The sequence below is a fragment of the Peromyscus californicus genome, unplaced genomic scaffold (assembly GCF_007827085.1).
Source record: "Peromyscus californicus insignis strain IS unplaced genomic scaffold, ASM782708v3 Scaffold_11__1_contigs__length_118956290, whole genome shotgun sequence".
In the NCBI taxonomy this organism is placed as follows: domain Eukaryota; kingdom Metazoa; phylum Chordata; class Mammalia; order Rodentia; family Cricetidae; genus Peromyscus; species Peromyscus californicus.
In genome coordinates this window covers 116763194-116789481 of record NW_026294402.1, presented here as the reverse complement: position 1 = coordinate 116789481, position 26288 = coordinate 116763194, and the positions used below count along the sequence as shown (strand labels likewise).

General features: G+C 42.0%; 1 protein-coding gene across 3 annotated transcripts in view; it reads right to left on the bottom strand.

Annotated features, from left to right (window-relative positions):
* Snrk (SNF related kinase) overlaps nucleotides 1-26288 on the bottom strand; it is a 53321-nt gene that overhangs the window by 8366 nt on the left and 18667 nt on the right. For all 3 annotated transcript variants that reach the window (XM_052725230.1, XM_052725235.1, XM_052725221.1), the window contains one exon: nucleotides 5128-5269. In XM_052725230.1, the coding sequence (XP_052581190.1) occupies nucleotides 5128-5269 (142 nt within the window). The remainder of the gene's footprint in view (nucleotides 1-5127; nucleotides 5270-26288) is intronic.

Genomic DNA, 26288 nt, shown 5'->3' with positions numbered 1-26288 from the left:
ATGAGAATCTGGTGCCACCATATTTATAAAATAAAACAATCTCAGCCTCCTGGTGTACTGTTGAGGAACACAACTCCCTACAGTTTAAAAGTACCTGGAGATATCAGCCTCTGCCTCTTAATAACAAGCTGGCCTAGTAGACATCAGACACAGCATTCCAGCTTGTTTCACAGCAATGAATGACTCTCCTGAAGAAAATAATGCCATGTAAAAACTTTTAAGGAATGTATTGACAAAAAATAAACAAGGAATACTTGATAACTAAAAACAGAATGAAAACAGGAATCATAGGGACAAACAGCTGGTAGATTCAACTGTCCCCTGCTTTGCGTGGAAGGCTACACTGGGTTCATGCTACTGAACACAATGGGCAGGGACTAGTGATGGTGGGTCACGGAAAGCTCTTGGAAAGCAAGAGGACTGACTCCATCCCAGTGAGAAATGAGAGAGAGCCGCTCTTCAGAGCGGGACGAGAAGGAAGCCTGTGAGCGCAGCACTGGCTCTGGAAGGCACACAACTCTTTCTGTAGAATGTAACTTAAAAGAATTTCTGAACAACGTTTCAAAAACTAGTGCAGATCAAACCCACAAAGGAAATAAGGAGCCATCAACAAGACCTCAACAGCCAATCATAATGCTGAACAGGCAGCACAGACTTTCACTGTTTAATGTGCTTCTGATATAAACAAAACTTGAAAACAGGACCAGGAAACAAGAATAGGCAAAATTATGCTAGACAGTCTTGAGGAAAAAAAAAGAGGGGGGGCTTCTAAAAGTGAAAAATAACCACTGTAAATGAAAAAAGTATACAATGGACACATTTAAGAAATTAAATATAAGAGAATTCATGAGATGAAATACAAAGCCCAGGAGACACTTTTGTCTGTAGGCTGAGATAGAAAATACTAAGAATGAAACATGAGACAGAGTGGGAATAGCTAACAGGCATAAGGCAGAGTTCCAAGAGAAGAGGAAAAAAGCACATTTGGGAAGGTAGTAGCTGAGAATTTTCCAAATTCATGAAAGAATGTAAATCATAAGCTAGAGAGCTTAACACAGTCTAAGCACAGCACACAGACGCTCCAAGAGAAAAGCACAGCTCTGAAGCAGGAGCTGTAAGGCAGACAGCTGACTTCTCCATGCAGCAATGGATTCTGAGATGTACTGGAAGGACATCCAGAACAGAGAAAGAAGAACCAAGGCCCAGGGCTTTCTAGTCAGGGGATGACCTTCATGGACACACAGCATAAAGACACTCCTAGGAAGCATTAACCACCAACAGCAAAAGAAAATAAGAAGGATGTAATTTTGGTGGAAGAGTGTAATTCCAACTGAGAAGGGGTTAGCAAAGCTCATGTTAAACATCTAGAAGATTATCAACAATTTCTGACTATGTAAAATAATTTGTAGAGTTAGGAAAAGATTACTAAAGTATTAGATGATAGTTAAAATATTAGGAGTTTAAAATGTCTTAGAAGACAATAGAAAGAAGTATTAATTGTAGATTTTTAAAAGTAAAATAATAGCCTACAACTCCCCAGTTATCTGAAACATGAGATAAATGACAGAAAAGGAAAATCACCACCACCCTCCAGGACAGAAGGTAAGGTCAAAGGAGGAGTGTACAGAGATAGACCACACCCACTTCTCCCACGGACCACACCCACTTCTCCCACCAACCACACCCACTTCTCCCACCAACCACACCCACTTCTCCCACCAACCACACCCACTTCTCCCACCAACCACACCCACTTCTCCCACCAACCACAACAAATGCATATGGAACAAGCTCCAAAACTGAAAAGACAGAAACTGCAATGAGATTTAAGGAAGTCCTAGGTCCAGACTATTCAGAAAGGTGAGAACTCACACACAGAACAAGAAGCATTACTCTCTAATATAAACTGATACAGAGGGCTGACTCAATTCATCAGGAAGACAGTTTTCAACCTACCTGCATCTAATAACTTTACCTCAAAACTCTCAAAACAAAAACTGATAAACCTTAAGGAATAAAATAAAGCCACAGTCACAGTGGATGATTATTTCAGTAGGTGAAGAAAACTCTGGATGCAAACAATTTTTTAAAATTTAACTAATGAGCTTGCCCTCAAAGATGTATACAGACCTCTGACCCCAACTTGAAAATACTCTATCAAGAACAAGACTCTAACAATTATCTTCATGATAGGCATAAACAAGCCTCAAAAATTTGAAAACATGGTAACACACAGACTGTATTCTTTGACTATATGCAACTTGGAAATCAAAAGCAACAGCTGACTAGAAATAAAACCACCTGTAAACAAGACAGGCATCAAACAAGACAATGAACAGAGACTGCTGACCAAATCCAGTGTGGTGAAGCTAACCTGTTCCAGAAGCAATTTACAGTCCTAAATATTTTAATGGTAAAAGAAATTCTGCAGCTGAATAACCAAGGTTCTGAATACCAGAGTCAGCTCCTGGGTCAGGGAGAAGAATTAGCACCAACAGGACAGGCAGGAAGCATCAGAAGCCAGTCCTGGAAAGAGACAGAGGAAGGCCTGGGCTTCAGCCTGAAGACGACAACAGGAAGCCGCACAGAGACGACAGCACTCCAGCTAATAAAGGCACCACAAATCCTCAAGGCCAGGACCTTGAAAAGTTAGTGGTCAAGTTCTTTAAAATACACCACTTAGCAAAACACACTAGAAAGAGTTGGTTTTTTTTGTTTTGTTTTGTTTTGGTTTTTCAAGACAGGGTTTTTCTGTGTAATAGCCCTGGCTGTCCGGGAACTCACTCTGTAGCCCAGGCTGGCCTAGAACTCAAGAAGGCCTGCCTCTGCCTCAGGAGCACAGGGATCAAAGGCATGGGCCACCACCACCTGCTGTCGATTTGTTTTGAACAGTCTTTTAGATATTAAAAACAATCCTTCTAGGAGGGAGACATGGAGGCAACATCTCAGATCTTAGGAAAGGGAGCATCCATGTTGATTCTATAACCGGTAGGCTTACAAGTGATGCAGTTGATGTAAAGTGAGATTTGTTTTTGTCTGTTTTCAACTGGGGACTGAGAAGAGAATCTTGAGCTACAAATACCCAACCTGCACCTGGTGTAGACCTGCTTCCTAGGGGAAGAGTAAGAGCAAGAACCTAAAACCACCACCACCACTGTTGTGTTTTAAAATGGTGGGAAGGAGTCACACCATACAACAGGGCTCATGTAGGAGATTTATTGAGGGGAGGGGAGAGAGAAGGGGGCAGGGATTGGGGACTGAGAGTGAAGGAAAAGAGAAAGAAAGAGACTGGAGGTGGGCAAGGCCCACCTTTTTTTTTTTTTGGTTTTTCGAGACAGGGTTTCTCTGTGTAGCTTTGCGCCTTTCCTGGAACTCACTTGGTAGCCCAGGCTGGCCTCGAACTCACAGAGATCCGCCTGGCTCTGCCTCCCGAGTGCTGGGATTAAAGGCGTGCGCCACCACCGCCCGGCTAAGGCCCACCTTTTATAAGGAAACATATTGAATGCACACCGGGGGTGCTCTTAGTAGCTGCGGCTGAGGTTATATCTTGTCAGGACACTAAGGGCAGGCCAGTATAGCTGCCTGAATGCTAACCACCAGCACCCACATTCGCACGCACATGCACACACACACACTCAGTTTCCCTTGTCCTATAGCACAAAATCACCTACACACACATGGCCTGCCATTTTTGACAGCCAAACACCACCACACATACACACACACACAGATTCCCGTGTGCTCCAACCTAAAATCACCACAGACACCAACACACCTCCAGTATGCTCCAAATGAAATTACTACCAACATACACATACATAAACAGAGCCTCCCATGTGCCCCAGCCTAAAATCACCAACACACACATACACTCACAACACAGATACTCGCAGACTCATATGTGAGCTAACCTAAAATCAACAACAGCAAGCACAAAGGACCTCTGAGTACTTCAGTGTAAAACCATCATGACCAACATAAATATATACACAGCCTTGCATACGCTCCAGCCTAAAATAAACAACCACCAATACAGGAGACAGTGCTTCCCATGTGAGCTGGGCTAAAATCATCATCACATCTACACACACAGCTCCCATGTGCTGCAACCTACAATCACCACCATCACACACAGCCTCCTGTGTGTTCCAGCCTAAAATCACCACCACCAGCAACACATAAACAGCCTCCGTGTGTTCCAGCCCCAAATCACCACCACCACCACCATCACACACACAGAGCCCTGCCTATGCTCTAGCCTAAACTACACGCTTTACTCTACTTCACATAATTTTCACAGTAACCCTGTTAAGGACACTGTACCGCACTCACATAAGCAGTAAGCAGAAAAGCCAGTATTTGAATCCATAGAGTTGAATCCCCAAGTTGGGACTCCACCTGAAAGTGAACCCTCAATCTGTCAGAGCTCTTCCTTACAGCTGGCAGGAAAAACTCAAAATGTTGTTGATGCAGAAAAAAATGTTTTAACTGGTAACTCCAATCTTAGCTGGTTCATTTAAAAATATCACAAACTTCAAACTGCATGACTGCATCTCTCACTGCACAGGTAACAGCACTATAATTCTGAAAACTCAAAGGGAGAAACCCCAAAGCCAGTCAGTGCTGGTTTCTCACAGAGGAACATACCAAAGCACAGCGTTTACTCTGCTGTGGAAGGATGTATGCTTACAAGACATGCTGCTATTAAGACATGCTACCACAAGACAGTCAGGAAGAACCCTGCAATGACATGCTCCTGCCAAAAAGGAAAGCCCCATTCTTTTCTGGAATCTCAAACAGTTCCAAACAGTCTTGCTTTTTTGCCACTGAAGAAAAAGGCAGCTGCCAGGAAAGGTTTTAACCACCACTTCTGGAGGCTGAAAAGGCAAAATGGATTTCTTGAAAACATGGGTTAAGAAATAAGCAAGAATGTTTTGTACTCTTCTGTTGAATTTCTTATCAAACACTACTGGGTGGCCCCAAACAGTAACAGTAGAAACATTAATCTCATAAAGTAAATGAACTCAAATCCTTGCATGCTGAAGGTATGTCAGGTGTTCTTGATGAGTTGGTGAGCCAACAGTTTCTGTTTAGTGGTGTGGTGCTATGTGCACATGCTTTACTTACTCCCTGCACCCTGTAGACACACGGGGCGGCACAGTGTACTTGCAGTCCATGATCATGGTCAGTGTCTCGCTGTCGTTGGCCTCTTGGAAGGGTGGTTGCCCACACACCAGCATGAAAAGGATCACGCCCAGGCTCCATATGTCTACAAACCAAAGAAAACATTTAAATACCAGAGTATCTAGAAAGCCAAGAACATTAGGATGAAGAAAGGTAGGCTAACAAGTATTTTATCCTTAAAGTAAAAATACACAAAGCAAACTGCAAAACCTCAACAGAGCCAGAGGGATCAGCCTGTCTAATAGGAGGAGACTAGGAAATTAGTGTGCCCAGGCTTCTAAGCCAAGGGACAAGGTCTGCTTTCCCCAACTGACTACAGCACACCCAGCATTAAAACTGTGAGGCTGGAAAGGATTTGCCTGAGGTCAGCATTATCTCAGTTGTTTTCTACTTCACTCTGGGGTGGTAACTGGGTCACACAATTCCTGAGAGTTATAGATGAAAAAACTGCAGCTCAAAGACAAGCAAAATATGGCTATCACACAAACCAAACAAACGCCCAAACTGGGTCTGTGCCACATACACAGTAGAACAAGGCTCAAAGTTTAAGTGCTCAGCCTGCCAACAGTAAGAGCTGCTCAACAGAAAGGGTAAGACACGTGGGACTGGTAGAGACAGCTCAGCTGTGAGGAGCACTGGCTGCTCTTGCACAGGACTGGAGTTTGAGTCCCAGCACCCACATGGTGGCTAACAGCCTCCTGTAACTCCAGCTCCAGAGGACCTGATGCTCTCTTTTGGCCTCTGTGGGCACTGCACTCATATGTGCATCTCCCAACACACATTATTTAAGAAATGTGTGTGTGTGTGTGTGTGTGTGTATATGTTTTAAAGGAGAAAGGGTAAGTTTCTTGTCATTAAACTATACAGGTATTGCCCAGATTTGGACAAGCTGTTGTCCTGACAGGACCCTGCCCAGTGTGAAACTGCATGAACTAACATCTGCTCACACGCACTTTAGGCAGTTTTCTGGATACATGGGCTCAGAGGAGAACTGAAGCACCGTGGGGTCTGCCATGCCATCATACCTGCTAAAACTGCCATTTTCATGTAAGCCTAAAACACCCCAAATAATGGAAGTTCCAAGCTAAGAAAATTAAAATTATTAATCAAATATCATTTCCTTGGTCCAAATGAAAAAGGAGGGCACCAAGTGAGAATCCGCCTCAGGTGTGTTGTCGCACTTTGCTGTGGGTGTGCTCATGAAAAGCCACTGAAATTAAGGCACACACACAGACCACTCCACTCAGTCTAATCCCTAGGCCGTGTCTGGCCCTGCCCTCAACACTGGCTGTTTTGGTCTTGGACCTCAGAGATCTCTTACTCAAGGAACTTCAGTAATGACAAATAGCCATTGAGAAGTATTGAAAATCTCCATTCTAGTCAGATCTTAATAAGGTTTTTAAAGGAAATGTATGTAACTGATTTTTAACTTAAACTCTCCATGTACAACTTTTAAAAGATTTGTATGTATGTGTACGAGTGTTTTACCTATATGTATGTATGTATGTATGTATGTATGTATGTATGTATGTATGCCACATTCATGCAGTGCCATGGAGGTCAGATGAGTGTTGGATCCCCTGGAACTGAAGTTACAAACAGCTCAGCATCATGATAGTCATGGAATCACCCTCTGAAACTGTAAGCCCACAATAAAATTTTCCTCCTATAAGTTGCCTTGCTCTCTAGCACATGAACACTTTTTGTCTACTGCATTGTTAGAGGGGCAACTAATAAAGAGATCAACACAACAAGCAAACCCCACAGTTTGGCTAGTGCTTATATCGTTTCTCTATACAGAACCACTTAGAAGCCGAGGAACTTAAGAATACAGCCCTAATTAGGTAATGTGCAAAATTTTGAAGCATTTTGGTAAGAACCACATGATAACACAGCAGACAGCTTCAGAAGTAGACAGCCCTCCCATGAAGAAGACGGATGCACAGGTTTGTCTTTATCACCCACAGGGTATCTTCACCGATGTATATAGTAGCATTGTGTAGGAATCTACAGATCCCTACAGTATATACATGGGAATGTCAGTGAAGGCACTGTTCTAGTGCCTTCTGTTGCTGTGACAAAACACTCTGACAGAAAGCAACTTACAAGAGCCCAGGATTTATCTGGCTGACACTCTGGGCTACAGGTCATCACTGAGGGAAGTTAAGGCCAAAACTCAAGCAGAGACTTGAAGGCAGAAAGCCATAGAAGAACACTGCGGGCTAGGTCACTCTCTGGCTCATGATTAGTTAGCTTTCTTATACAGCCTAGGGTCACCTGCCCAGGTAATGCTACCCACAGTTGGTTGGGCCCTCCCACATCAATTAATAAGATAATCCCTCACAGACATGCCCAGAGTCCAACCCAATAAAGACAATTACTCAAATGAGACTCTTTTATGTGATTCTAGGCTGTGTCAAGTTGACAGTTAATGCTAAGACGGTCACATAGCAGTACTATTATCATAGATACACAAGGACTTCAGTGTTCTAGAGTTGATATGGGGTGTCCTGGAACTGAGCCTCTGTGGACACCGAAGACTGTGTTTCTATTCCAGATTTGTTTTTCTTCTCTCTTTTGTCCTTGAATGATTTTACTTTTTACAATATAAGGGCCAAAGGAAAATGATAAAAACAGGCTACTAGCCCGGCGTGGTGGCACCTACCTAATACACCAGACTCAAGGCTGATGCAGGTATAAGGGCCACAAGTTGAGATCAGATTGAGAGAGAACTCATCTCACAACAAAACAATGACAACAAACAGACCATGAAACAAATGTTGGAATATTCACAAATGATTTTAAATTTTTAAATTTTAAAATGTGTGGATTTGGCTGGAAGGATGCCTCAATGATTAAATACTTACTCTGAAAGCATTAAGAATGGAGTTGGTATCCCCAGAACCTACATAAATGTCAAATGGGCATGATAGCCTTCCTACATCTATCCTTGGAAAGTGGAGATAGCATCCCCAAAATAAGCTGTCTAGTGATTAGCCATATCTAGAGATTAGCCAGATCAGGGCACTCTGGTTTGATTAAGAGACCATGCTTCACTGAATAAGGTGGAAGAGCTATCATGGGTAATTCTGCACATCAACCTTGGGCATCCACATACATGTGAATACATACATACATACATACACACACACACACACACACACACACACAGAAAAATGGAAGAAAAAAATGTGTGACAGTAATCTATATCCCCATGAAGCTGCTATGGGCAGTGAACGGATAAACACTGAAACCTTGCTAAGAGTTTAACACAAATGTTCAAAGGCACCCTGACTCATCAACAGCAGGAACTGTCCTGGGCACAGGAGAGGCAGAGATGAGTGACTCTTGTCTTGACAAGATTCTCATCAGACATGGAGATGTAGAGTTTGGAGTTTGCCCAGCTGGTTTTTGGTCTTGCTTTGGTCCAGTATTTCCTCACTATGCTCCCTTCCCTGTGTTTGGAATGGTAATGTATATCCTGTGCTATTATATGTTGGGAGTATGTGGTCTGCTTTTTGATTTTGATTTTACAGGAGATTACAGTTAAGAGATTAAAGGAATCTCAGAAGAGACTTTGAACTTTAGACTTTTAAACACTGTTAACACGGTGATAGACTATCGGGACTTTTGAAGTTGGACTAAATGCATTTTGCATATGATATTGTTACAAGCTTATGGGGGCCAGGGAGTGGAACGTGGTAGTTTGAATGTAATTGGCTCCCATAATCTCATAGGGAGTGGCACTACTAGGAGGTGTTGCTTTGTTGGAGTGGGTATGGCCTTGTTGGAGGAAGTGTGTCACTGTGACTGTGGGCTTTGAGGTTTCCTATGCTCAGGATACTGCCCAGTGTCTCAGCCAACTTCCTGTTGCCTGCAAGATGTAGGACCCTCGGCTCCTACTCCCAGCACCACGTCTGCCTACATGCTGCCATGCGCCACCCCAATTAAATGTTTTCCTTATTAGAGTTGCCATGGTCATGGTGTCTCTTCACAGCAATAAAAACCCTAACTAAGACAGGAACTCAAGCAGGACAGGAACCTGGAGGCAGGAGCTGATACAGAAGCCATAGAGGAAAGCTGCTTACTGGTTTGTTTTCACGGATTGCTCAGTCTGCTTTCTCATAGAACCCAGGGCCACTAGCCTAGGGATGGCACCACCCACAATGGGCTGGGCCAGTCCCCATCAATCACTGATTAAAAAAATGCCTAAATGCTTGCCTACAGCTGATCTTATGGAGGCGTTTTCTTAATTGAGGTTCCCTCCTCTCAGATGACTTTAGCTTGTGTCAAGCTGACATAAAATTATCCAGCATGGAGTCAATAAGTGTTGCAAATGGTAGGGCCACAAGAAGGAACACAGATGATGCCAGCACATGCTCCAGCTGCCAGACATGGGGCTATCAGATTTGTTTTGCCTGCTGGGTTTCAGTCTTTGATCCAATCTTTCCTTTTTCTCCTCCTACTCCTCCTTTTCAGACGGGGAATGTTCACTCTACACCACTGCATATTGAAAATATTTCACTTTCTTTTTTATTATACAGCATTCATAGCTAAGAGACATTAGTCTCAAAGGGACTTTGAACTTTGGACCTCAGAACAGTGCAGGGACTAAACACATTTTACATTAGAAATGATCATGAGTCTTTGGCTTAAATCTGGACCGCTCCCCCACTGGCTCATGTTCTGAGCACTTACAGCTTATGGTGCTATTTTGAAGTCTGTGGCACCTTTAGGGGGTTAAGCTGGCAAAAGTAAGTCAGCAGGAGCAGGCCTTCGAGGGCACACCTGGCCCCGCTTCTAGGCTTTACTCTCTCTGCTCCTTCACCATTGTGAGCAGCTCTGCTGTACACTCCCACCAGAGAGTTGCTAGGCCATACCTTCCCTGGTATGATGTAATGAAATGCCCCGAAACCATGACCTAAAACAAATCTTTCCTCACTTGAGTTGCTTCTTTCAGGTCATCTGATCACAGTGCTGAAAAAAGCTTATTAGGTCCCCAGGAACAGATGCCTGGCATGAAGGCCACTAAAGATGACACCAGGAAAATTACCTCTCACAAGCTGGAGAGGGAGTGACATTACCTTAATAAAAATTCATTTCAGTCCTACTTTATTTTTCATTAAAAAATTTTACTACATCTACAAACTTTCAAGATGTAGATGACAGCCTGAGCCTGAGGTGTTGGTACTGCAAGGACCCCCCATCCAGGTCCAGACGGTTGGAAAGTGGGACACAGGGGAAAAACACCACACTGGCTTCATTTAAATAAATAAATAAATAATTCATTAATGGGATTTTGTGCAGATATGTTAACAAACAGCAAGCATCTACGAAACCAAATAAAGATATTACTACTTCAAGTGATATTTTGATTTCAGACCCAGCTATAAAGGCTCTTAGCTAACAAAAATAGAAAAGTAAACACTCATTTAGTAAATGTAAAACAGTCTTTCACTTCATGGTAACACACAAAGAAGTGGACAGATCCAAAGTCTGATGTTACAGAGTATGGGAATCACTGGCTGCTCTTAGAACTAGAAATACGGTTTCCAAATGAGTCCTGGAGTCTCCCCTACTGATACACAGGAGGATTATCTATCACAATACAGCTGAATGATGCTGATTCTCAGACTGGTGTAGAGTTTATATTAGAAACTCTTTTTAGGCAGGCTTCCAAAAGATCAAAATGAAAACAAAACAGACAAAAGAACATGCCAATTTAAAAAATCATTTCTAAAGTAAGTTATCTAAAATAAAGATTAGAAAGTAATAAAAATAGAAAGAATGAAAAGTTTCTGATAGAAACCACTATATTTTCCCTCAAGCTTTCTTTTTACAGAATTAGTCATGAGTCAATAATTAAACAGAACTAGAATGGTCCCCACTAATGAAACAGCAACACCTATAGCACCACCTACCGCTGCTAAGATGGCATTCTTTTCCTTCAAGAGCACTCACTAGCAACCGATATGTGACCAGTGCAAAGACACCCAGGACTATTTTCAGAAGTACGTGGACCCTGGGGACCCACAATAAACGCTGGGTCCCTTGTTTCCTGTGTGACAGTCTGCAACCTAATTGCCTGTGGTTTACCACACTGAATTCCTATTTACCCAGCAAGAATTACTGGTCTGCATCCAAAATCACCCAGAGCGCTGGTTACTAAAGACTCTTTCCTGCTCCAAACAAGGCCTGTGGTTAGTCCCAAGGATACCAGGGCTAGCACACAAATGAACTATCAGGTTACTTAACAGATTGCTAAGAGTGAGGCTGGGCCAAGGCTGCAGCTCAGGGATAGAGCACTTGCCAGGCATATTCAGAGCCCTGGGTTTGATGCCCAGCACTGAGGGGCAAACCCAGAGCAAAGCCCAAGAGGGTGGAGGAACCCAGACAGGTCTCTCCCACATGCAGCAAGCTATCTGTCTCCTCAGTTTCAGTTATTCTCTGTCTGAAGCACGGTTTAAAGGAAAACGCCCTTCCTTTAAGAGAGCCAAAGGAATATGATCATCCCAGCCTACTCTCCACACTTCCTTTCCATCGAGACCTGAATGCATCTAAATGTCCCTAGAAACTAAAAATCAGTGCTACCTGAATTAAATTATGGACTTTGCCCCAAATTGTCCCCATCTGCAGCCCGGCCTCATCCATGGCACTTCTATACTGTGTCTAAGCTTAAGGAAACAGCATTGACCACTACTCTACAGGTCTTGTGACTCCCAAGTCAAGAACACAATTCTACCATGTGCTTAAATTCTCAAAGAGCTCCCTCTACAACCCCCATCTTCCCTGAGGTCCCTCACATTGCCCTCTAGCTTGGAGACCTACCACCAGGAAATATCAGCTTTGGGTTGTCATTACAGTTTTTCACCATTGTGCAGAGGTCTCTGAATATAGAACACATCCCCTGGACCCAGCTGAGCAGGCTACTGAGGTGAACTTAAGACCATGGAGAACACAGCTCTGCAAATACCGTGGAAAAGGAAGCCCCAGACTGCAAGGTCAGGCAGTGCTTATTCCTAGCCTCCAAAAAAAATGGAAAAGTTCAAGAGGCCAGAGAGTTACCAGCCACACTGTAAGCTTGCACACACACACACACACACACACACACACACACACACACACACACACACACACACCCATACCCCGCAGGCAGCAGACAACAACTCAGCATTCCTTCATATCCCACTTTACAAACCTAGTACCATCAGGAAACAACTGTCATAAACGAAGGTGAGATAGACAGCTAGGCTATTCCTTTCAGCACGGGGAGCACATCTGCCAGGGCGAGAGCCATCTTACCAACTCACACAGCTTTGTGAGCTGAACCCTTTCTTCCACCACTTCTCGGGTACCTTCTTGGGGATATCAGCTGCCTCTGGCTACAGAGCAGGACTGGGGGTAGGGAGTGACATTCTTTACAGGAATGAAAGGGTTGTAAAAAAGGCAGTCTCAACATAGTCTGTATTCTTGGAGACAGGGAGTCTCCGTGTATGATGGAGCAACCTGTAGGATCCCCTTAAGGGACTCACAGATCAATCTCTCTATAACAATAGAAGTAAGAATTACTTCAAATTTTACTGCAAGTAATTGCTTCAAAGATTAAGAAAACTCAGATGACAAACCCAGCTGTGTTCTACAAAAATATATAGCTGTCATAAAACATTTTTTTTTAAATCCAGGACTACTGACCATCTTTGTATGTATGTATACATATGAATGTGTGTCTATGTCTGTGTGTGTAATATCTCAACACTACCATGTGGAGGGAACTGATCCCATGCTCATTAACCAGGGAAGCAGTCAGGCAGGGCTGGTGGCTGCTTTGACTACTCCCATTTCCCTTCTTCAGGAGAGAGTTGTTTGTTCCTAGTGAAGGGGACACCACAGCTAGAGCAAACACGGGAAGCCACCCAGCTACAGTACCAGACAAAGTCCACCTGAATGCCTTGATTACTTCAAATCTCTACCTAATCAGAACAGCCCCTCAAGACATTTCTAAAGACTACAGTGAAGAACTCAGTTACAAATTCATACTTTTACAAAATTAGACCTTTTTGATGACTACCTCCCTTTTACAAGGGAGGAAAATATCTAGCTACCACTCGATATTCTTATAATACTGATCTCAAGAGTCTAAGAAGTCTGTATCATCAAAGTAAAAAACATGGAAACAAGGGCATGGGCACAGCAACACACGGAGAGCATGCTCTTTCATGACGTGTCAGTGTGGATGCTCCTTCAAAGAGCTACCCACTGGAGAATGCTGTCAGGACACAGTGACTTCAAATCTGGTTCCAGGTAGTAACTAAACACTTCAAACCCCCACAAGTGCTGGGCAATACAATCAGTGTGACTCTGAACACAAAGTAGAAGTATTTCAAGTCAGTACAAACGTGGTCCAATTCCATTTGTCTGGTTAGTACAACACAACTAGGGTACGCATTATTGGCACTTGACAAACTTGGGAGTCTGTGCAAACTTGATACTTTGGTTTAACAGCTGGCATCTGCTTCTGTTGAACTGCATTCTGCATAAAAGCTAAGGTGTGACTCAAGATGGCTGAAAAGCCAGTGAAGTATCAGCTGCAGAAATCCCTTTACATGGAAACACTCAGCTGAGACAAATAGGCTTCCTTTACAAGTCACAAGTGTTAAACAAAATGAAGCTTGGGAAAACTGAAGCAGCCTTTAACAAGGACACAGCATTGCCCTAGAAAACTTACAATGTTAAACTCACCAGAAGACAACTTCCTTGTTTGAAGAGAAAGAAAAATAAACTTTAAAATAAGCATGTATTACAAGAGTCACACATCAAGGTATTCACTCTTGAAATGTTTCTTTGGGTCAATTCTCCACACCTGACACCTTAACTAGACATGTGGCATACAAATGTACATTGTTTGTTTATTCAAAAAACAATCTATATGTCTTTCTAGAAATTATAGCAAATATATAACCTGGTTGACTCCTTCAGATCGTGTCTTCATATGAAAAATTTAGCTAGAAAGCTCTTTCAAAAATAACCACCTACTTCTTGGTTGTAAAGTGAACATTTACTGTTCTCTGATTATGAAAGTAAAGAATATTTACTGCCAGTAAGACAGACCTACTGGCAGCCTGTTGGGAGGCCCCCAAGCTCATTTATGTCATAGATAATCCTGAATACTAACTAGCCTATTAAAGATACTATAATGCTCATCATTTCCCCCAAGTTCTTTAAGGTATAATTTACACACATCCCAATTCACCATTTATAAGGTACATTCAGCAAGTCCTAACAAATGTAGTTACATAACCATACCACAGTCAGGTGGACAGCAGCTTCACTGAATCACCCTGCACAGTTCCTTTGTGCTACCCTGTGGTCAACCCCTGCCCAAAATGCAACCCCATGGTCTACTTTGTGTCCTCTAAGCTTTGCAGGCATGTGGTTTCTCTAGAGCATGAGACTCCTGATCAGGAGCACTCCATTGCTATTCTACATTTATCTCAGCCTGGAGCAACTGTGAATAATACAGCTGAAGGCATTGGTTTTACTTACAGGCTTCTGGGGGTGGGCAGTGTTGGAGATTGAACCCAGGGCAAGTACTACCACTGAGCCACATCCCCAGCTGTTTACAGACTATTATATTAACATAAATGCTCACTTGACTTGAGTAAGGGCCCAAGAGTCTGTTTGCTGGGTGATTGCTAGGTGAGTGTAGACTATTAATGTGAGATAGTTCCAAAGAGGTAACCTGATTCTATGGTTCCACCAGAAATGTGCCAGAGTTTGGGTTGTTCCGTTCAAGTCAACTCAAGCTGAGCTTGAGTATTCCTGTCACTTCTTGCTATTATCAGTTTAAAAAATGACAGCCATCCTAACAAGTGTGGTTTTCAGCTTACATTTCCTGAGTGGCCAATGGGACAGACAGAGTGCCTAGGTGTGTTCACTTGGCATCTCCTCTTCCTTGGTGAGCTGTCTATACAAGTCTCTGGTCTTTTTTTTTTTTGAGACAGGGTTTCTCTGTGTATCCCTGGCTAGCCTGGAACTCACTCTGTAGATCAGGCTGGCCATGAACTCAGATCTGCCTGCTTTGCCTCCCGAGTGCTGGGATTAAAGGTGGTGCCTTTGGCCCACTTTAAAGCTCGGCTGCCTTTTATCACTGAGTTGGTTTTTGCTGTTATAGTGTTTTGAGACAGAATGTTGCTGTATAGCCCAGGCTAGCCTCCGCTCATGATCCTCCTGCTTCAGGCACCATGCCCAACTACCACTAGCTGAGAGTGTTTAATACATTCTGGAAACAAGTTCTTTATCAGATAAGTGATTTGTAAGCATTTTCTCTCAGCTTATGACTCAATATCATTTAAAAAGCTGGAGTAAATTTCAATGAAATCCAGTTTATATTTTTCTTTTATGGATCATGTTTTTTTGTTGTGACATCTAAAACACCTTTAGCTAAGCTAAGATTACAAAGGATGCCATGTTTTCTTCTAGCTCTCTAGACTTACATTTGACCTATGAGGCAAGCTGAGCTTATACAAATGGTGTAAGATACTATCTGAACCCTCTTTCATTGTTTGCAACCATACTGAAAAATTGTCTTTCTCTACTGAATCACACGGGCACCTTTTCCTCTGAGAAGTAGCTGACTATATATGTGTATTGTTTATGGACTTTCCACTCTGTTCTTTCATTATATTTACCCTTCACAATCTTGATCACTATAGTTTCATATTATATCATGAATACTATAATCACTTGTAAGATTAAACACTTTCTTCTACAGTGCCTACTTACTTAAGCTGTTTAATGAGACTCTATCTGCTCAGAAAGGCCAAGCATAGATTAATGCTCCAATTTCCCCCTTAAATTTTCATATGCAAACCCTTAGTTGAACTAGGATTCATTTGACACACTGCATAGCAAGGGGTCTGGTATTTCTTCTCTCCCAAATAAACTATCCTTCCAGTCAGCTGTTGCAGGATATTTGATCACACTGTGCAGAAAGGCACCTTCTGGTTGGTTTAATAAAGAGCTAAATGGCCAACAGCTAGGCAGGAGAGAATAGGTGGAACTTCTGGGGAAAGAGGAACTCTGAGAAGAAGAGAGGTGGGGAGATGCAAAACAAGTCAGACACACAGAATGGAAGAGGTAAAAATCCACATGGCAAAACACAGATTAATAGAAACAGGTTAATTCAAGTTGTAAGAGCTAGTTGGGAACAAGCCTAAGCTAAAGGCCAAGCTTTTATAATTAGTAATAAGTCTCTATGTCATTACTGGGGAGCTGGCAGTCCCAAAGAAAGTTCAACTACATTTGGCATTCCAACGTGTGGCACAAGAATACAGAAGATGTCACGCCAGCCAGTGCTGCAGTCGCCATCTGGGCCTCTCCACAAGCACTCACTACAGTTGGCTGATGCTCACAGGGACTCTGAAAAGCGGGCTCAGCAACTTCCCAGAGTTGGGATGGTTAGGTGTGGCTACCACTGGTCCCATGAACCTGAAGGGGGCAGAGTGCCAGCAGCATGTACTAAGCAAAGCAGCACAGCAGGTAGCCTAGCCACAGCTTAAGGCTTGGCTCACATGGTCAAAGAATGCTGCAGGTGCTTAGTAAACCCAGGTCCCCACTGAAAAAAACCTCTGAACAGATGCAGTATGCTTAAAAATGTCCTTAGATGCTGAAGAAAGAAAAGAAATTGGGCATAGACAGTCATAGAAAAATAAACATTTTATAAATAATAAAGTAAAATCTTTAAAGAAAGAGTAAAGTAATATAAAAATAAGCTACAATAAGCAACGTAAGGATAGGAAATACACAGGTCGTCTAGATCCTATATGGTGCTTTGTTGACTTTGAATTTTTTTAAATGCTAATGAACAAAAAACAGCAGTTGCTTAGAGATACTGGATTGTGGGGGGAAAAAACTACTAAATTAGATCAGCCTATATATTTTAAGAATGTCTTAACTTCAGAGTGGAAGTCAGAAAATGTGTTACATTGGGGAAGAGATTATGCCTTTGTTTTCACAAGAAACAAAGAGCTATGGATTCCTTCAAAATTAATAAAGACCAGATTTGATCTTGGCCACAGACATGAAGGAAGAAACCAAGAAAAACTACAAGACAGGTGACGTATAAGCCGATCCTTTGACATGGGAACAGTTCTAAGACTGAATGAGACAAGATAAATCTTGTTCACTACAGAGTCCTCATGACTTATTATTGCATGCCATCCTTTCATATTGCATGGCTGGAAATTTATATTATAGTTTGGTTCTGCCAGCTGAGATGGTCCAGCCTCACAGACTATGCTAGCCAGAACTTTGGATAAGCCCTCCACTTTCCCGTCACAGAGACTGAACAAAAAAACAGCACAGCTAGCTCCCCCAGGACTTGACCATTACCTCAGTTTTCTCAGAGTTCCCTAGAGATGCTGTCATCCCAGACAACAGGAAGTAATTTTAGGAACACAACACCCACATTCCCAAGAGGTGGAGCGGGTGGTTCTGGTTGTTCAGTGGGAGTTTACCATTTTTTGCGGGGAGGGGTTGGTTTCAAGTTGTTACTGGTCACAGCCAGGGGAAAAAAAACTAAGCAAAGGAGATTAGATTCAGGGATCTCTTTCTGGAAAGAAAATGGGGGGATATGGGAATGATAGGATAAAAGTGTAAATTTTTAAATCTACTTTTAAACTTGAAATCAACTATTAATCTCAAATACTTACATTGGATGGATTTTTTTATACTGATACAAATTTAAGATTTTTTGTTAGAAAATACTGCATTATGTTTCTACTCTTGTTTAAGGTATTTTGTATACTGATACAAATTTAAGGTTATTTTTGTTAGAATATACTGTAGATATGTTTCTACTCGTTTAAGGTATTATACCTATGCAGCTCATTTAAAAATGTAATGTAAAGTTCTAGTCCTTGAAAGCTATTTAGGATAATAAGAAATTCAGGTTAGTAGTTAGTCATCTATAACAATCAAATCTGTGGCCATGTTAGGTATGTTTTCAAGGTCAAATAGAGATATATTTTAGATAGATGGTCTTCGAACACATCAGAGACCTACAGAATATGGCACTTCAAATGTTTTAATTTAATTGCTCTAACCACTAAATTCTTTGTTTTACAAGCCAGTTTTTCTGTCAAATTTTCTTTGTCAAAATTTCTTTGTCAAAAGGCTTACATTTCATACATAAATATAAATATAGCTTAAAAAACCAACAACAGAAAACACAGTCCTACTCTTACAATCTCACACTCACAAAGCTGAGACAGGACGGTTTTGAGCTGGAGGTCAGCCTGGACTACATACCAAACCCATCTCAACAAAGGCGTGTGTGTGTGTGTGTGTGTGTGTGTGTGTGTGTGTGTGTGTGTGTGAGCATGGGACCTGGAATGAAATTGAATCCATTCTGCATCTAAGTTAAAATGGCTGCTGCCTGCCTGTTCTGAAAATGCTTCTGAAATTCTGGCCTGCCCCGTGTCCACAATGATATGGAAAAGAAAGATGGGGTGCAGAGGTTATGATCTTTAACTTCTGAACCTCACTTCCATCTCTTGAGTGCTGGGATTCCAGAGTGCCTTGTCAGGACAAAATCCAGTTTTACATAGCACTGGGGGGTTGAACCCAGGGTCTTGTGCATGTTAGGCAAGTGCTCTACCAACTAAGCTACATTTTTTTTTAAACACAAAGACTAGTCAAGTATGAAATAAATACCAGCACTTTCATTTTTTAGTTTACATTTTTTTAAAGAGGAAGAAAGAGATCAGCTTTAAAAGCTGACCTAGTATGCCTATGTAAACAACCTTCTGAAAGTTAAATATAACTAAAACCAACATGTGGGAAAACATGTGTGCAAAGGTCCCAGACTCACTCTTTCTCCCCATTTTCCCATGGCAGCCAACATTGTAGAAATTCCCTTGAGGGCAGGTTTCCAAAGTAGAGAGCACCTCAGATACTCTTTCTCCTACAGCCAGAGGCAGCCAGGAACTAAGGCCAAATGTCCCCATGGGACAGCAGCCACAGCACAGAGCAAGGCATTCTGGGACTCTCCAAAAGAAGTACTGAGGCAGTTACATCAGTGGTCTTGAGGGCTTTTGTGTCAGGAACTGCAGGAGGTAACAGAGCCCAGAGAGCTGGCCATGCAGGGGTCTCCACCTATGGGCAAGGGCCTCACAGGCCTGGTGACATACATTCAGGAGAATCCTAGGCAAGACTATTCTGTTCCAGGCAAAGGAACAGGAGATGAGAAAGTCCACAGATATACCCAGGCCCAGAGTATGATCAACAGCAGTGACTACAGCAGATGCAATCAGAAACACCTAATAGACAGAGAGAGAGTGCCTGTGTCAGGAAGGCACAGGAAACCAATCCTGAGAGTTGTGCTGACCACTCTATAGTCCAGGATGGCCTGTGATTCACTATGCAGCCTAGGTTAGCCTTAAATTCACCACAGTCCTGTCTCAGCTTCCCTAGTGCTAGGGATTACAGGCATGAGCCATGATGCCCAGAAGCAATCTGGTTTTGTTTCTGACTAAAAGATAAAGTCTCTAAACAATGCCCAGGACCTAACAAATTTTACAAGAAATGGATCACACTGTTTCCACATAATTGGTGGTTGCCTGAAACTACAGCCTCAACCCAGATCCAGGAATCCCTCCAAGGGAATACTTGCCTTCAGCAACAGACTATACAGAGGCTCAGTGAGAGACTCTTGTCTCAAGAATAAGGTGGAGAGAGTGGGCATCTTTTATTGCTGCACAGACCCCATGGTGTGGGTAGTGTAGCTCTTCCCCACTAGTGGACTTGTGGGTCTATGTGAGCACAGCTATTTTCTCCGGTGCACACCAGGAGTAACTACAGAGCTGCATGGTTAAGTGTACATGTTGTTTTCTAAGAAGCTGCCATAATTTCCTAAGTCTGGTTGTATTAGTGATTCCTCCATGATCCTGGTTACTACTTTTTTCCAGGTTAGTTGTTCTAGGCCCTCTGCCTTTCCCTACAGACTTAAGATATGTATGTGTAAAGAGCTGTGTGGCATCTGCTGGGAGCTATGCTGATCCGATCACTGTGGACAGGGTGAACATCTACACTGCACTCCCCAGTCAGTGAATGGAGCATGCTCTTCACCTACTCAGATCTTTGGGTTTTCCCATTAGCATTTCATCACTTTCAGTTAGATATGTTGACACACACACATGCCTATGTATTTTATTATAAATACTACTATTTTAAATTTTGACCTCTACAGTTTTATGGAACTGTAGATTTCTATGATTTTTAAGTCCTGTAAGCTGAACTCATTTATTAGTAATTTTTCCATAGACTTCTTGAGATTTTCTAGGTAGTTAACCATGTCAACTACAAGTAGAGACAGTTTTATTTCTTCCTTCCCACTATGCTTTGGGACACTGTTAGGAATAACAGTTAGACATCCATGCCTTGTTTCTGAGGACAGGAACAAAGCATTCAACCCTCACAGTAAAGGACCACAATGCACAGGTCTCTGGCTGAGGTTGCTCCTGGCTATATCCCAGTTTACAGAGAGCATGTAAAATCAGTACTTAGATGCAGGATGGAGCACAGACTCAGGAAGAATTCTACCTTTTGTTTATTAATATGTATGAGTACACACATTCATGATGGGATGATCATCATTAAAGGCAGAGCCATGAATATAAGAAACACTGCAGAGTATACATACACAGGTATTTTCCCCCAAAAGAGCTACATGCTTAATCTGAAGCTAAACTTTTGAATTATATTAATATGAAGCCATGCTTAAAGTAATTTAGATTTCATTCTATTTACTCCACAACTGGTCATAAAAAATTAATGCAGAGACTAGTTACTTTGTTTTTGAGATAGTTGTCCATAAACTAGGAAACATCTAATATTGAGGTTTTTGTTGTGGAATATTAGTTTAAGATGTGTTACATTCATTTATGCCATGGAATATTTGTAATGCTGCAAAGATGTGTTGTATTCTTTCACGTTACATTTGTTTAACTATGTAAAGCTGTGTTACTTTGCCTGCCTAAAATATCTGATTGGTCTAATAAAGACCTGAATGCCCAAAAGCTAGGCAGAAGAGAGAAACAGGCAGGGCTGCTAGGTAGAGAGAATAAATAGAGGAGAAATCTAGGCCAGAGAGTAGAGGAGGATCGAGAAAAGGAGGAGAGGAAGACACAGGGGCTAGCCACCCAGCCAGCCACAGAGTAAGAAGAATGATTATAGAATAAAGAAAAACATAAAAGGCTCATAGGCAAAATGTAGTTAAAGAGAAATGGGATAATTTAAGTTAGAAAAGCAGGCTCTAAAAACGCCAAGCTAAGGTGAGCATTCAAAAGTAAGACTAAGTCTCTGTGTATTTGCTTGGGAGTTGGGTGGCAGGCCCCCAAAGAGTTTTAAAAAACAAAAACAAAACAACTACAAGTTTTCAGATCAAGAAGTGTAAAATCCCAGGAAGACTCCAAACCTCAAAAGAGATTTTAAAAAGTCTCAATGCCAATTTTAATTTTAACTTGAAACTTTTAGAGATGTTGAGAAGTCCTAAGCAATGTCAGAGTTTCACAGCTTGGAGTTCTAAAACTTGAAAGCACAGTTTAAAGAGTAAGTGCTTTCCTAGCACTGTTTGGGGAAATAAAAAAGCGTATCCAGAAATCCCTGTGAAGCCCCACTCCCACACTCCCAGCAGTCAGGCCCCTCCTCCCCATTAGTCCGAGTGTACCCCTGCCTGCTCTTCCACAGGGTAACCCCACTCTCCACTGCCGCCCTGCAACCTCCCCACAGTTCTCCCAAGATTTCAACAAGAGATTTCAGAGCTTTCCTAAACACCATCATTTTCTTTCCTCTACAACAAGAAGTCACCTTGACACTGCTGTCTGGAAGCCCACAGAGGTGAAAGGAGCATTAGTTTTCAGAACGTGATCCAGTCAGTCCTTGACCCCACCCCCCACACTCCCTAGACTTGGAAGAAAAGGGGCTGTAGGTAGGATCCAATGAAGGAGGAATCCCAAATCCAGCTCACAGGACTTTCTATAGTGTTCCTTTCTAGAGACTTACACTGGACACAGGAAGGAATTGAACCAAGTGATGGTGTTCTGATTTTTCTACCTTCCAACTACATAGGAGCCCTAGCAGACCTCTGGTCTAGGCAGGAGAAATGGACCGTGGGCACTGGCAAAAGAGGATGGCACCTAAAGGAGATACCAAATCTGCCACACAGTAAGTCCAAAACCCAAGACTTCGCACTCAGGTGCACAAGCTGCTTTTCTCTATCCACCACAAGGAGACTGTGACACTAAGAAAACATATTCACAGGTAAGCTATTTGAAAATCTCAGAAATACAAGATAACAAACAACTAATGTCCCCTCAAACCCAAGAAAAATGAGTGTAAGGAGACTCAGGGTCACAAAGCAGAAGAATAAACACCCAGATAAACCCACTTAATGGAGTGCTTATAGACAAGTGAAAACACAGCATAGCTGAGTAACACAGAACCAGTGACAAGAAACAAAACCAGTCTCACACCAGATACCCAGCTGGGCACTTTAGAAGCAAAAGGATGGCAGAAAACATCTAAAAGTTAGGAGGAAAATTAATTAGAATGTGTTTCTATAACCAGCAAAAGTATCATTGTGAGTACATTTTTAGGTAAGACAAAGATATAGACCATTCACAAATTCTCCATGAAAGGATTATGAAAAGAATAGAAACAAAAAAATAAATATCCAAGTGAAGGACAGGGAAGACAAGACATTTGTAAAAATAAGTAAAAAGTAACATTAAACAAACAGAAGCAACTCAAAATTCCACTACTAAAGTTTCTTAACTGCAGGAGAGGAGAAATAATATAGACAACGAGGAACTCTGGCGGTGAGAGCAAAAGCCAGTGAAAAGGAAACAAAAAAACAACTGGGAAAAGAAGCCCGGGTAATCTAACAAAACGGGGAAAGATGACACAAAAGAGAACAACAACAAAGAATCAAGTCAATTCAAATATTCCAGCAATAACACAGACTAAATTCACCTCCTTAAAACACTCACATAATATATGCAAAAGGAAAAGCTATACATTACTGAAAGGATATAAACCTAAACAATAATAACTAAAGTACAGATGAATAAGCAGAACTGAGGTATAGCTGAGTAACCATACACACAAGTTGTTTTTATAACAGCAAAGGTGTACCTCATCATGGGAAATAGACTTATAACTCAAACTTCACACAGCTTAAAAGCAGCATGCACAAAGCGAAAGCTAATCCTAACAATTCACAGAGTGGGAAATGCCATCATTCCTTTGGGAAAGACAGAGGCTACAGAGGAACAGATCACACAATGGACACCTTCATGTATAAAACTCTTCATGCACCCAAAACACAAACACTTTAATCACACAGGGAACTCTCAAGTAACCACTGTAAAAATTACTATGATCAAGCCAATGAGAAAAAAAATCCAAAAATATTCCCCAAAGCAAAACCCAATTGGGTATATTCATTAACTTCAATGAACTAAAATTAGATATTAAAAACCAATAAGCTAAAAGGCAAATTTTATGCCCTTGAATTAAAAAAAGAACTCATTCTAAATGGCTTTAATGCACAACAGGAAATCAAACAGTGGAACAATATCTCCACAATGAGATGCTTGGGAGGGCAGAGACTGCAGCAGAGGGCAGCCCCAGTTTAATGCGCATCAGAAATGAAGGCACTAAAGAAGTTTCCAAGACACCATAAAAGAGGGGCAACTCAAGCCTGGAAAGTATCAGGGAAAGGAAAATTTACACAGAAAACAAAGGTGTAGCTAATAATTAAAACCAATCTGATTCCCTGAAAAATAAAATGAAAATAGAGCTAAGCCTTAAGGCAAAGAAAGAACTGCAGAGCCCACGTCTTCACCCAGCAACATCTGCCAATTTCACAGTGGCAGGGTTTGCCTATGATCATTTTGCCAAAACATCACTAGTTTTGGCACAACAGATAGCATGTTAACAGGAAGAAAACTGTTGGTTCATTCATTCATGAGAGCAATTTTGTACTTATCCCTATCACATTGCACAGGGTCAGTTAAAACCAACACAAATAATAAAGATAAAGAAGTAACCTATGAACCCAAACCACTGCACACTTCACCAACACAAGGTAACCATCCGCCAGCTTGGGCAACATTCTCCCAAACATTTTCTTTTTGTTTAACTTTTCTTAAGTTTCATTATGCAATATTTAGGATAGACGGAGGACAAAGAAGAGAGGAAGAGGAGGGGAAGGGGGAGAAGAAGAGAATATACAATGAAAATGCCAGAGCATCAGTGTAGAAATGCCAAATACCAAATAGAACAGAAATACAAAACTTCCTGTGTTCATTCTGTGGTATATGCATAGCCCCTCAACACATGCCATCACATTGTGCTTTACACATTTGCTTTCTGCCCTTACATACACTTAAGGAAAGCCATCACTATGACACACGTGCTGCATTTTCACCAACCTACAAAATTCAGAGGATACTGAACAATTTATTCAGCAGCAATGTAATCATGCTTCTTGAGTGGGGGGGATGTGCCTGGGCCAGGTATGCACAAGGCTGTTGTAAAGCCTCTCCCCATGCACACCCCACACCCTCCCAGACAGGGTTTCTCTCTGTAGTCCTGGCTGTTCTGGAACTCGCTCTGTAGACCAAGCTGACCTCAAACTCCAAGATCTGCCTGCCTCTGCCTCCCAAGTGCTGAGATTAAAGATATGTGCACCATCGCCGCCACCACCAGACCAGTATTTCATCCTCCTGTGCGCGCGCGCACGCACGCACACACACACACACACACACACACACACACACACACACACACACACAAGCTACTTGGTCATGTGATGTATACATCTTTCTTTACCAAGGTATTGTCAAACTGTCTTCTAAATTATGTAACAGTTCCTGATTTCACAACATTTGACTTGGTCTCACTTCAGATGTGGAAAGCAGGAAGGCATCTTACATATTTACATCCATGCTATTCTGTCAACCCAGCTTTATTTTCTGATTTAAATGGCTTTACTCACCAAAATCTTTGGCTCAAATACGCTAACAAAAGGCTGCAGTGAAACCTGGTTGGCTCTGAAGGGAGAGGCCAGCCACTGTCCCTTCTTTTCCAGAACACGACAGTCTAACAGGGAACCCAGTGTCTCGCCAGTGTGTTTTACTGTGACATAGGCAATCTAACATGTTAGCATGTTGTTGTCAGCACTTACCTTTTGCGTGCAGTTCACACTGTAACACTAGTCTATGAAGTCTGATGTCACGTGCATGTAATGTCAGAATACACTTCTCTGAGAGTAAATAAATTTAAAGCTGACGACACCTTCAGTTCAACAAATTCTTTCAAGTCAAAACAATTTCTTGTATGACCTTCACAACTGATACAGTCCCAAGGGGACAAAGCTGATGGAACCTGAAAAGCAGCAAGTGCTTCCACCACAGACAGGTGATTCTGCACAAGGGTACACAGGATGCTAGGGGAGAAGGCAAGGGCAGCTGGGAATGCTAAGGGCTGCTCCTACCATAACCCTACAGAGACAGGCATGTGGCACAGCAGTTTCCCCCTTCTGCCCTTCGTTTCTGTGGCACTGGGGCAAAGTTCCCATCTGAACAATGAGAAAGCAAACAAAATGGCGGCACAGGAAAGCTATCCATTTTACAAATGAAGAAGCAAGCAGGGAGGTCAGTTACGTATTCAGGGTCACAGTTAGCTTGAGTCCAATCTCTAATTCTTAATACTGTAATATTCATGTTATTGCCCCAATGTGGGTGTGACATGACTGTTAAAGGACATTTGAAGGAAAAGGACAGCCAGGGCCACTGCCAGAAAACAATTTAAGAAGACAAGAAGGAAGTGAATTTACACTTTAAGAAAAAAGCTACAATGGGTGCCCTGAGAGGTTCCTTTCAACAATACTCTCATTATCTTTGTCTTGAAAATACTCTTAGACATTTGCCCTTATAAGTTTCAATAACCTGCCTGTTGGCTTAGGAACACACGTTATTCATGAAACCAAATTTGTTAAGTAAAACACATACAATCAAAATTCTCTTTGGAATTATTTTCAG